Source organism: Branchiostoma floridae, chromosome 1 (genome assembly GCF_000003815.2).
Source record: "Branchiostoma floridae strain S238N-H82 chromosome 1, Bfl_VNyyK, whole genome shotgun sequence".
In the NCBI taxonomy this organism is placed as follows: domain Eukaryota; kingdom Metazoa; phylum Chordata; class Leptocardii; order Amphioxiformes; family Branchiostomatidae; genus Branchiostoma; species Branchiostoma floridae.
The window spans coordinates 27,710,513-27,722,700 of record NC_049979.1 but is presented as its reverse complement, the minus strand read 5'-3'; the positions used below and the strand labels follow the sequence as shown (position 1 = coordinate 27,722,700).

At 40.4% G+C, this 12,188-nt stretch overlaps 1 protein-coding gene across 1 annotated transcript in view; it reads left to right on the top strand.

Annotated features, from left to right (window-relative positions):
* Window positions 1-12,188, top strand: part of LOC118419221 (ryanodine receptor 3-like) — a 129,206-nt gene that overhangs the window by 25,480 nt on the left and 91,538 nt on the right. Inside the window, exons 19-32 of the mRNA XM_035825574.1 lie at window positions 545-759; window positions 1,303-1,436; window positions 2,259-2,497; window positions 3,125-3,320; window positions 3,771-3,981; window positions 4,442-4,546; window positions 5,318-5,421; window positions 6,701-6,784; window positions 7,274-7,433; window positions 7,884-8,046; window positions 10,227-10,435; window positions 10,935-11,031; window positions 11,544-11,621; window positions 11,791-11,849. Coding sequence (XP_035681467.1) covers window positions 545-759; window positions 1,303-1,436; window positions 2,259-2,497; window positions 3,125-3,320; window positions 3,771-3,981; window positions 4,442-4,546; window positions 5,318-5,421; window positions 6,701-6,784; window positions 7,274-7,433; window positions 7,884-8,046; window positions 10,227-10,435; window positions 10,935-11,031; window positions 11,544-11,621; window positions 11,791-11,849 — 2,054 coding nt within the window. The remainder of the gene's footprint in view (window positions 1-544; window positions 760-1,302; window positions 1,437-2,258; window positions 2,498-3,124; window positions 3,321-3,770; window positions 3,982-4,441; window positions 4,547-5,317; window positions 5,422-6,700; window positions 6,785-7,273; window positions 7,434-7,883; window positions 8,047-10,226; window positions 10,436-10,934; window positions 11,032-11,543; window positions 11,622-11,790; window positions 11,850-12,188) is intronic.

Genomic DNA, 12,188 nt, shown 5'->3' with positions numbered 1-12,188 from the left:
TGAAACAAAGTCTATACTCAATACAATCTGTCTGTCTTAGCCCATCTACCCATTGTAACCATCCTTGTATAACTGTCCTTTTATTATCTTTGTTGTTAATGTTTATACCACTTGTTTGTTTAATGTATTATTTATTGAAATAAAGCTTTGAAACTTTTTTTGAAAATAAAGGATATCTGCAAGGGAATAAGAGGACATTTTTTTAACGGGAGAGGGAAATTACTGACAGAATTTTCACCATGTTGAACGCTGAAGGTGCAACAATCATAGGAGCGTATACTCCCCCGGGAACATTTTTAAATCTTGATCCTTTTAAATACTGTTTCCTGCATTTTAAGGGTCATATATTGCTGGTATACTAAAAAAAGTTAAAAATCATAGTGTAAAAATAAACCAAGCACCCCCCACCCCAACTTTTTTATTGGGGCCAAAGTAGAGAACAACCACTTCCCCTAATAGTATGGCCTCTAAAAGGCTTTGGGACTACCTTTTACTTTCCTTTTTGTTTTTAAAGTCGAGTAAACTTAAATTTGTTTCCCTCTAGCCTGCATGATCCGAGGGAACAGGAGCAACTGTACCAAGTTTGCCAAGTCCCTGGGCTGGCTGGTGAGCAAGCTGGAGAGTCAGTCGGCCTCCACCGGTATCCTGGACGTGCTGCACTGTGTGCTCATTGAGAGTCCTGATGCTCTGAACATGGTCAAGGAACAGCACATCAAAGTCATCATCTCTCTCATTGAGAAGCACGGCAGAAACCACAAGGTGAGCAGAATTGTCTTGTTTACTGCACATGGTTATAGCCTGTTAGGGCTCAAAATACTTTGTGCATTGCGCTTGCAAATCTGGGACCTCAAAGAGACTGTACATGTAGGTAAACTTGTACCAGAGGGGGAGTCACTCCCAGTCCACCACGTTTCACCATTTTTGAGAGCTGTTTGTTTTGGTGGACTATTATCTAGAGTAGGTCCTTCACACCAATTACAGGGATTGAGTCCATCTTCAATCCTCCCTGAGTAAGTCCATTTTCAGACCATTGGACTTACTGCGGGTGAAAAGAGAACTATGGTCCATGGTAAGTCGCTCAGAAGTCCAAGGTTTGCAAGGGTGTGCACTTTTGTGTGCCCACATATCTAGCTGTGAATCTAATTTTTGAATGGATTTCTAAGGATTAGAGACGGACGTTAGTGTTGTGTGTATGCGACAGCCTTTATTTTCATAACTGTCTTGGTATCAATTGGATAAGGTCATATAAACCTGAGATCTTGACAATTGTGTTAACTGTTCATGCTGTGCCTGTACCTGTAGGTTCTGGATGTCCTGTGTTCCCTGTGTGTGTGCAATGGTGTGGCTGTTAGATCCAACCAGAACCTCATCGTGGACAACCTGCTGCCCAGCAGGGACATCCTGCTGCAGACCAAACTGCTAGATCACGTCACCAGGTAAAACACTGAGAATTGACATGACGTGAATGGATACATGTATGACACCAAGTTGAACATGATTGCGGTTTTAGGTGTAAAATCAGCTTATTTATCAGGCAAACTCACTTTTGTTCAGCAAGCTGGATTATGACAAAGTAAAAAAAATGAAAACAACAATTTCTGGCCTAAACCACCTTATTTGGTGATCTGACTTAATCTGTCAGAGGGGATGAGTGGCTGGCAAGCTGGCCTCATCAGCCAACAAGTCATTCTCGCACCTGAACTGTTACATTTTAGGCTATAATTATTTTAATTTTCCATGTTTTCTCAGTCTTCAACCACTTTTTAGTGGGTGGTAATACTTTCTTGCATTGTTATAATAAGTGCATTTTCAAAAATGACAACAATTCATTAAGTGTTGTAGCAAAATGAAAGAGCAATGATTCTGCCTGTAATTTGGCTCATATCCAGTGATAAAGTAAAGAATAGTGATAGGAATTTGCACATTTCTTTGAGAAAGAGCTACATGTATGGGTACAATTTCCAAAGGTGGGCAGTACTTGTCTCTGCCATGAAAATAAGTTCAGAAATCCTTCAACTCTCAAACTATTTTACCTATTCAAAAGATTCGTACTAGCCTACATCTCCAATGGCCTGGGCATCATCCTGGTTAGTTATGGGTGGGCACACATAGACCACCCAGAGGATTGGTGGAAATCAGTTGTTTTGGACAGGTGGTTGGCTTGAAAATGTCTTAGGCAGCTTTGATTGTGTATGGTAATACTAATTTCTACAATGATACATACTGTATATCACATGATGATATTTTGTTTTCTGCAGCATACGGCCCAACCTGTATGTTGGGCTGGCGGATGGTGGAGTGCATTACACCAAGTGGTACTATGAGCTTGTTGTGGAGGAGGTACAACAGAACACCTCCATCCCCGCCCACCTGCGTGTCGGCTGGGCCAACTCCAGTGGTTTCTCCCCCTACCCTGGTGGTGGCGAGGGTTGGGGGAGTAACGGGGTGGGAGACGACTTCCATTCCTACGGGTTTGATGGGATGCATCTGTGGACAGGTACGTACTGATCCTGTCGTTAAATAATTTGTCTGGGGGAATATAGTTAACGTCATATTTTGGATCAAAATGGAACTGTAATTCCCAACACAAAAATTGGACCTAATCTTGGCTGTCCAACTCAAGTCTTTGTCAGGAAATGAGCATTTCAATGATTATGTGAAGTCACATTATGCTAATATAATACGTGACCCAGCAGTGGATCATAAACTGCAAAAAGTCTATGCGGTCCCCGGTTAGTGTCATATCATTCAAGGTTTTGGTGATACATCAAAGCATATCTTTTGGAAGATGGTTCCTATGTGCACTTTGTATGTGCACTGTCAATACTTTATTTCACAGACTTTGCTGTTACACATAAGGGCACCACCAGGAGCTCTAAGCCCCAATCATAGCGAATGATGTCTATTAGTTGACAACCCTGTACCATGCACAAAACCTTAAGTGATAGTGCTGCATTCATTTTTCCTAAAGTAATGTATTTACCTGTGTGGATAGACCTAGGTGAATGAGGGTTCAGTTACACGTTTAACTTACATGTACATCTACATGTGTCTTACAGCTGTTAGACCTAGCTGAATGAGAGTTGAGTGACATGTCTAACTTGCATGTACATGTATCTTACAGCTGGACGTGCCAGGAGAGTACAGTCGTACGACCCCCACATGTTGACAAAGGGAGACATTGTGAGCTGCTGCCTGGACCTCACAGTGCCCTGTATCTCCTTCCGTATGAACGGAAACCCTGTGCAGGGGATGTTTGAGCACTTCAACTCCTCTCCTGGTCTCTTCTTCCCAGTCATCAGCTGCTCTACAAAAGTAGTGTATGTCATTCTCACTTTCTTCTTTTCTGTGTACTATGATTACTTCACATAATTCTTAATCAAAGTTAAACTGTAATTTTTAACCCAAAAATTTGACTTACCCAAACCCAATTTTTCAAAAGGATGTCTCCTGAAGGTAACTATCACGATTGGTTGAGTTTTAGTCGACATTCAACAGACTTTTATTCAGATAATTCATACTTCACAAGTGCATTCATTTCATACATGTGACTATTGACTTGTTTCTTGGGGACACAAAGAACTTACATGTATTAAACATCCTTCGTATCACCATACATATATATTTAGGTAGATGAGGACCTTACTTGCTACATCTTAAAAGATAAAATCTTTTAGTATACATCAGTTGCAAATTAAAGTAAATACCATTTGGCGAAGTTATGAGGTGGCACGACCTTAATTACAAGAGTCTTTCTTTTCTGTTTCCAGTGTCCGTTTCCTGTTTGGCTCGCCACACGGTGACTTACAGTACCTTCCTCCAGAGGGCTATGCACCGATTTATGAACTTCTGCTGCCCAACGAGCCGCTGGTAGTGGAACCCCTCTTCCACTTTGCAGGGGTGGATGAGGGATACATCCACGGCTCCAAGGGACTGGAGAAATATGAACCACTCGTGCCTAACCCTGTCAACACTACACATGTGAGTTACCTTCTGGGGGAAAGTTGGGATTTTATGCTTTTTTCTGTGTGACAGCTGGGCCTGGATAATGGTCTTACAGCTGTTCAGGACCAGTCCTCTATTCTATGGAATTGGACAGGCTTAGAAGTTGTATTGCATCAATTCAAACCCACGTTATGTCAGCCTCAGTCAAAAATTTGAATACCAGATCTGGGTGTTGATGGAATTTTTTTTGAGGACTTCTGTTACATTTTGAGAACTTATTATATTTTGTATTTGAATGTGTTTTTTTTACTGGGTGGGAATGACATTAGATAGAAAGCAACATGGTGTACTCCGCATCCGACCCTTAGTCTCAACCATTCTGCGGGTCGGATCCTTTGAGTGATCCGACATGTGGCTTGGCTGGTAAGCTTCAATTGAAATCGAAAACATCGTGTTGTATTCTATATGGTCAGTAGGGAATTTGTTTCTTCCCCAGATCACCCTGCCTGGCTTTGTGGAGTCTGTACGGGAAAAATTGACGGAGAACCTTCACGACCTCTGGTGCATGAAAAAGATTGAGGCTGGTTGGAGTTACGGCATAGTAAGTACATGTAGATAGATGATGGGGGTCAGCCTTAGGCTAGCTGTGCATTCAAGCTATGTGTCATGAATATCATATTGTAGACTTACCTGTACTATCAAATTGTACATAACATGAAATGAATGGTAATCAAAGGGCTGTAATGATATAGGCCTATCTGTGTTTACATGTATGTCTCAATATCTTTCTGATTTTACTTTCTAGGTCAGCGCTATGGAATGAATGAATGAATGGATGGATGGATGGATGGATGGATGGATGGATGGATGGATGGGAACAAATATTTTAGTTTGCAGATTAAAGTACACTTCAAAAGGGAACGTTTCACACTCTCCTAAAGTAGAGGAAAGGAATGATTGAATGAATGAATGAATGAATGATTGAATGTAATCAATGAGTGAACGAACGAGTATTTTAGCTCGCAGATTAAAGTACAGTGAAAGTGAAAAAGGGAACGTTTCACACGGTCCTATAGGAAAGGAATGGAATAAATGAATGAACGAGTGAACAAACAAATATTTTAGTTTGAAGATTAATGTTCAGTACCAAAGGCAGTGTTTCACCCTGTCCTATCCACTGGTTGTTTCTGTACTGTTTCCGTACTGTTAGGCTGAGGATGAGGAGAGACAACAGGAGCCCCGACTCATGACTTCAGCAAGCTTCACCATGATGAGAGGACGGCTCAAATCAATTTTAAACTGGAGAGCCTCAAGTAAGTCGTACCACTTCCACCCCAAAAAAACGTTAACGTCTCAAATTTTGTTCCACCAGAAACTAGATGAGGGAAATAAGCTGGAGCCGCTCCTGATCGTGTTTTCCAAGTTGCCTCACAACGAGCGGTACTCCCAAACCCACCTGACACAGGAGACTCTCAAGTAAATGGTGTTTTTTCCATGGTTACAGCCCCGCTGCCGCTGCGTGACTCCCCCATGGCTTTTCTCCCTGGCTATGCTTCAGCAGAGTGGACTGTTTGCCTTGATTAATGATATCTTCTGAGCTGTTCTGTAGGCAGAGGTTCCCTTAACTTTAAAATGGCTTTAAGGTGCTGTTCTTTATACTGGCTGAGTTGTAACTGGGTGTTTTACTATCATGATATATAGAACTTCTTTGAGTATATAATTGATAGAATATCTGTATTATGCTATGATGCTCCTAAGATTGCCCACAACTATTTGCAAAAATTTTGCAAGCTTCCTGAGACTTGCCAAATGAAAATTGATCCGCTGAAAAGAAACTTTGTGTTTCCTAAAACTTGATGGCAGTCTAACCTAATTCAATGGTGCAGTGTGTACATTTATGTCTCAGATATGAGTGCTGCTTTATTTTTTGCAATTTGTACTGCCAAAAATCTGTCTTTGAGTTATGATTTTGTTTACTACACACTTGGCTATATGATCTATCATTTTATAGTATATCATATAACCAAGAGTGATTGAGAAATTATGAGACCATTTCATATTGATATGGATTCTAATGACTGGTTGACAGGATTTAACAAAGGGACACAGACCATCATATAAATTATGTTTGTGTATTTTGAAGAAGACAGAAGAAAATTAAAATGCTCATGAGGAAATGGGATTGGTGTAACTAGTGTAAATTGACATGGGGTACCACTATTGTTATTATGTGCATTGATGTACAGTCAGACCTGTAATTAGCGACCATTTAAGGGACAGAGGAAAATGGTTGCCAAAGACAGGTTTTTGGTCAGGGTGGGATTAACTGTGTAAAAATGGACGGGACTGTTTTAATATGGCTTGTGACTGGAGGTAGTTGCCAGTGCCTAATGGTTGACCGACCAGGACTGTACTTTCAATGCCTTACTGAGTTGGGTAACTAATTTTTCTAACTGTACCACAAAGGACCAGCATTTAGAATCAGGAGGTATATGAAAATAAAGGAACGGACTAGTTTATATGTATGTTAAGCTGAATCTTATTTATTTTTATAGCTTTGGAATGGCAGGATGTTTTGACAAAGGTGCATAATGGTTGTTGATAAAAGCAGCATACTAAAAACATGCTGCTGTTGGTGCTGATGCTACTTTGGTATTGCTAATTCTGCAAATATGGTCAAGTTTTCAATGTACATAATATAAAAGCGATGTTTCCTTACCAAGCTTATGGCGGGTGCTTTCTTTGTATCATACAGGGCCATTGTTTCTCTTGGCTACCATATTGGTGTAGCTGACATCGAAGCAGCCAAGAAGGTCAAGAAACTCAGGCTGCCAAAGAAGTAAGTATTGTTGCTTATTGTTGTTATTCACTTGTTTCGGGGCTAACTAGTCCATAGGTAACAAGTAGAGGAGAGTTGATAGTCAGTGTTGCTAACATGATGATGGGATTTTAGACTGCCAGTGGAAGTCGGTTGCTCTACTTAACAGAACCCTTTGTTAGAGTGAAATAGGCCATTGTTTCCAGTATCGCCTGCTCACAAGTTTTCAGATAATCAGGTTTAGGATCGACCTGAATTGGACCTGTACCTGAGTTTTCTGTACCATTGCCAATCCCTAGTGCTGTATCGACAGATGAAGCTTCATCACCAATGATACAAAAGAATTTCGAAACTTCAAATATGGAATGATTCATGTGCTCTAACAACAGCTGAATATTCAGCACCAAGGATACAAAGGACCTGTACCTGAATTTTTGGTACCAGTACCCACCCTAGTTCTGAATATATGGACTGTACACATTATCAAGTAAATGTTACATTTTCCCCCAGCTACATGATGGCTAATGGGTACAAACCTGCCCCTGTGGACACCTCCAAAACATCCCTGACCAAAAAGCTGAAGGAGCTGGTGGAGCAGCTGGCAGAGAACACCCACAACATCTGGGCACGGGACAGAGTCCGGCTCAAGTGGACCCACGGACTGGTCGAGGTTAGTGTTTGATAAACGTTCTTGAATAACAAGATTCTTTTAATGTTTTATTCGACAAACGTTTGTGCTATCGTCTGTCACCTTCCTCATGGCAATACTGACAGCATAGGTGTTGCATCATAGGTGTTGCTTACAGGTCACAAACATCAAGTAATTGCTCTGAGGAAGATGGTCACCAAAACCTAGGTTGAATAAAACACTTAGTTGTGTGTCAGTGCAATCCGAACTTAACCCATTGTATTGTGACGTAATTACTTGACATTGGGATGTTCTCGAACATGATACGTTACGCATCCTTGCTGCTAGTTCATTTTGTACTGTTGAAGACGACAGATCGGCGGTCGAAACGTTTACTGAAGAATCAAAGAAGGTTGTGTAACGAAGAAGACTTTGTTCAGTTCAGATACCTGATGAAACTATTAACGGATAATTTGCCCACTCTTTTCCCAGGACAAGGAGCTGAAGAGACATCCCTATCTGTTGCCTTACAATCTTCTCCCCGAGTCTGTCAAACAGAACAACAGGGAGAAAGGGTATGAGGCAATCCGCACCCTTCTGGCTTATGGCTACTCCATTGAACCACCCGTCACATCTGACGAGCCGGCCATCAGAGGTGGGATGTTGGAAATTAAAGATACCCGAATTATGAGTAGAAACGGGCTCAAACTCTATAGAATAAGTTATTTAAAGGCGCCCAGAGCAATTTTTTTCGTCTTTTCAAATTCAATTTTAAAGTCATTTTTACATACAGTAAGATTAAATAACACTATCTCATTGCACATCCACTGTCATTGAGCGAAGATGAGAAGTTGTTGGGTAGTGAGAACTCATTGAAAATCTGAGCGCTGCACGTGCCATTATTTCAAATTTTTGGAACGTACGCGAACATGACCAATCCATCACAGACGCTTCTGGAGATATTGTCACTTGTTCGAATCAGGTTTTGATTTGCGACCGGGCGAATCAGATTCAATTCGCTTGTTGACCTCACGCATTTGAATATTACCGACGGAAAACTGGCTCGATTCTGTGCTGATTTATTGATGGACCCAGTAAATCAAATGGGTTTGTTTGCGGCATGATTGTGCATCCTTTAAAACACTGAAAGTACGAAATGATAATACAAATGTGTTAGTATGGTGAAGTAAATGTCAATATTCTATTGGGGGATTTAGAACACGAATCATGTTCCATCTGACGTAATCGAACAGAACGCTGACGTGATCGAAAAGAACGGACGTTCTATTAGAGGTCACCCGCGGTCATCCGCAGGTTGTGACAGTAAACACGCATAAAACACCCTTGTTTTCCTGAGTGCCGTGCGTCAGAAGAAAAACTAACTTTTTCGCAAATATAAAACGTTATCTGGCAAGCTTAGTTTTGCTGCCGCCAAGTTTGGAACATGTGACATGTAACAAAGCTGCTGGCGTCATTATTGGTGACCTTGAATATCACAACACATGTTTACGGCGGTATCAATTACCCCATGTCCCTATCAGTGCGGCTCGACATACGGCCAAACATGGTATTTAAATCGCTTACAAAACGCGTGCAAAACAACTCTTTCAGGACTTATATTGTCGACAACTAATATCTCCAGGTTTGTGTCTTAGGGATTTTTGGAATATGGAGGCAATTTTGAATTACGAGTCTTTGAGTGTGAAAAACATGATTTTTCGACCTTATATTGTCTGTAAAAATAGTTCTAAGCACAAGTTGAAAAATCCCTAAGACAGAAAGTTTAATCTTACAATCATTACTCATATGATATAAAAGATTTGGATTTTCATTCAAATTTAGGACCGATCTGAATATGGTATTTGCTTTTTTGTGCAACAAACACCCTTTCTAAATCAACCAACTAGGCATATTTCAGAAAACATTGAAACGAAACTGTGCAGCACACGTACACGGCAAGATTTGACGTGTACACATTGCCAATTTTCATTTAATCTCGACGAGACACGTGCGAGGGGTTGCTTTTCTAACTATCACGATCTTGTAGAAGATGTTTTAGCCACCGTCAGCCCTCCGCGGGGACCACGCGGGAGCTCCGGTAACCCGATACTCTACGTTCGAATGGAAACTTTTGGGCCAAATTTGACCATCGTGTCTTGGCGCCTTTAAGATGAATGCAATGCAGCTGTACTTGGACCACACTGACTTGATTATACATGTATGGATGAGTATCTGCGCACACATGAGTTTTAATTTCCTTCATTTCCAAAAAACAGTCCTCTGTTTCCCCAAAAGAAAAGATTGGAACTATACTGCAAGTTTTGTGTCGAGCACGTACATTTGTATAGATGTTTAGGTGCAAGAAATTTTTGCCATGTGTAACAAGTAAGCTGAAAGCCCCAAACAAAGTTTTACAAAGTCAAAGAAGACATGAAAGAACAAAAATACAGAACTGTTAAGTATACCATACTCTGCATGATCAGTCATTTGTTTAACCTTCTTGACCATTTAAATTTTGTAATGAAGGCTATTTCTTTCTTTTTATCCAACTCTTTTTCTATTTGCATACTCGCATCAGTTTTGTGGTGCCCAGAGGATATGATCCATATATTAAGTGAATCATTGTGGCTTTATAGAGTAGACAGAAATGAATTTACATCAAAGATAATTAGCGTACATGTAAGGTATCATACCATTGATAATCAAGAAATGAGTTCATACAAAGGTCCTTCTCTTGTAAGCCTCTTATGTTGTGGATATACAAGACAAGTGTCATGGTCACTGCACCAAAGACACTGTGACTACCAGGCTTGATTTTCCACACTGCTTTTTCAGCTCTTTTGAGGGGAGCCAATGGTTCCAAGAAGACTCGGCTAAGGACGTACCGCGGAGAGAAGACGTACGCGGTGAAGAAGGGGAAGTGGTACTTTGAGTTTGAAATTGTGGATACAGGCAACATGAGGGTGGGCTGGTGCTCGCCACTCACCAGGTCTGATGAGGATCTTGGTTCAGACAACCTCTCATATGCCTTTGATGGCTTTTATGTGAGTAACCCTTCATGATTATATTTCAACCATACCACAGGTATGGTAAGATATATTTCAATCCATACATGGATTGAAATATATCTTTGTCATGTCTCTTCTTGATTTTGGAACAGTCTATTGTTGCATGGGGAGGGAGATGGCTGAAATATGCTGTATTTGCTCTCGAGCAAATGTCAGCCTTAGGTTTTGTGATGATAAACGAATAACAAGATTAGTACAATGCTAAACTTTCTTTAAAAAACTGGTAGAATAAAACACTGATTGTGTGTACTACAAAGATTTCAGTGAGGATTTGGATTTTGTGATGATTTTTTTATTAATATTAGATACTACTAAGTTTAAAAGAAATGAACATGTATGACTATATACTGGTAGTCACTGTAGCTGTTCAGGGATTGCATTTTGGTATTATTGATGAAACTTGGTAGGAACCAGGAATAGAATTTGGTAGAAAGCAGAAATTGACTTGCATCTGTGTTGTTGCGTTCTATTACAGGGGCTGAAATGGCACGGTCATCACGAAAGTTTCGGCCGAACATGGAGGCCTGGTGATGTGGTGGGATGTCTACTGGACCTGAATGATAGACACATCAGTAAGTTATACATATATCTACATGTACTGTCCTTACAGGTTAGGTAGACTTTGTTGTGTTATGAGAACGTCTCAGAAGTAAGAGCACTTTCCACTGCTCCTTGACTTGTTCGTCATGTTGTCCAACTTTCCGCCAAAGCCCAGAATTCCAAATACGTTTGGGGTGCTCAAGTTTTTGCGTTGTTTACATGATGTGCCAAGGCTATCAATGTCAAGAAATTATGTGCACATGTTGAAAAGAAGGTAAAAATGCCAATCTGACGGGTGATTTTTGAATCAAGAATATTTTCAATTCAGGCGCCAAAATTCTGCAGTACGTTCCTTGAAGAGAGTACTACATATCCTTACGTTTTCTTAACATTAAGTGGAAATTAAATAGCTTCTAGTGAGTTGTGTGACACTTGGCACAGTGAGTGTTACTACCATGGTCCTAAACCTCATGTTAGTGCTTTGTATTTTCTTGTGAAGATTGGTATTATCTCAAACTTGTACTGTGTTCTATTTACTGTGTAGGCTTCACCTACAATGGTGAGCTGATGGTAGACAAGAATGGACAGGAAGTTGCTTTTAAGGACATTGAAATCGGAGAGGGTGAGTAGTGATCGTCATACTTTTTGACAGCAATGTCTAACCTGAAATTTTGTCTTAACTGCACAGCACTATTGTAACTGTGTTGATAGAACTATGAATATTAGGTTGGAGATTGAGCATGTTCATTTGCCTTGACTGATGTAACAATTGTATTGACATTTCTTTACAGGTTACGTACCAGCATGCAGTCTTGCAAAGGGAGAGAAGGCCAGGCTAAACCTCGGACACGTATGTTGAACACCTTCGAAGCTTCATATTCACACTTTGTCTACTGAAATTATGTAATACAGTAACTACATGTATATACAAAATATACAGAATGTTAAAGGGACATATTGTAAAATTATGGCGCCAAAATTTCAAATGTTCTGAACTTTAAAATCTCAAGTCAGAGTGACATTTGTAACTTATTTCCAACTTATCTGCGTCATTTTATCACATTTCTAGCGCTAATTAACAACGCCAAAGTAAGCCCCGAGCAAATTCACTTACTTCCGGGTAGCCTACCCGGAAGTAAGTCAGTCCTAGATTTCCGAATCGACCGTTGCGGTCGCAGATCCTCGGAGC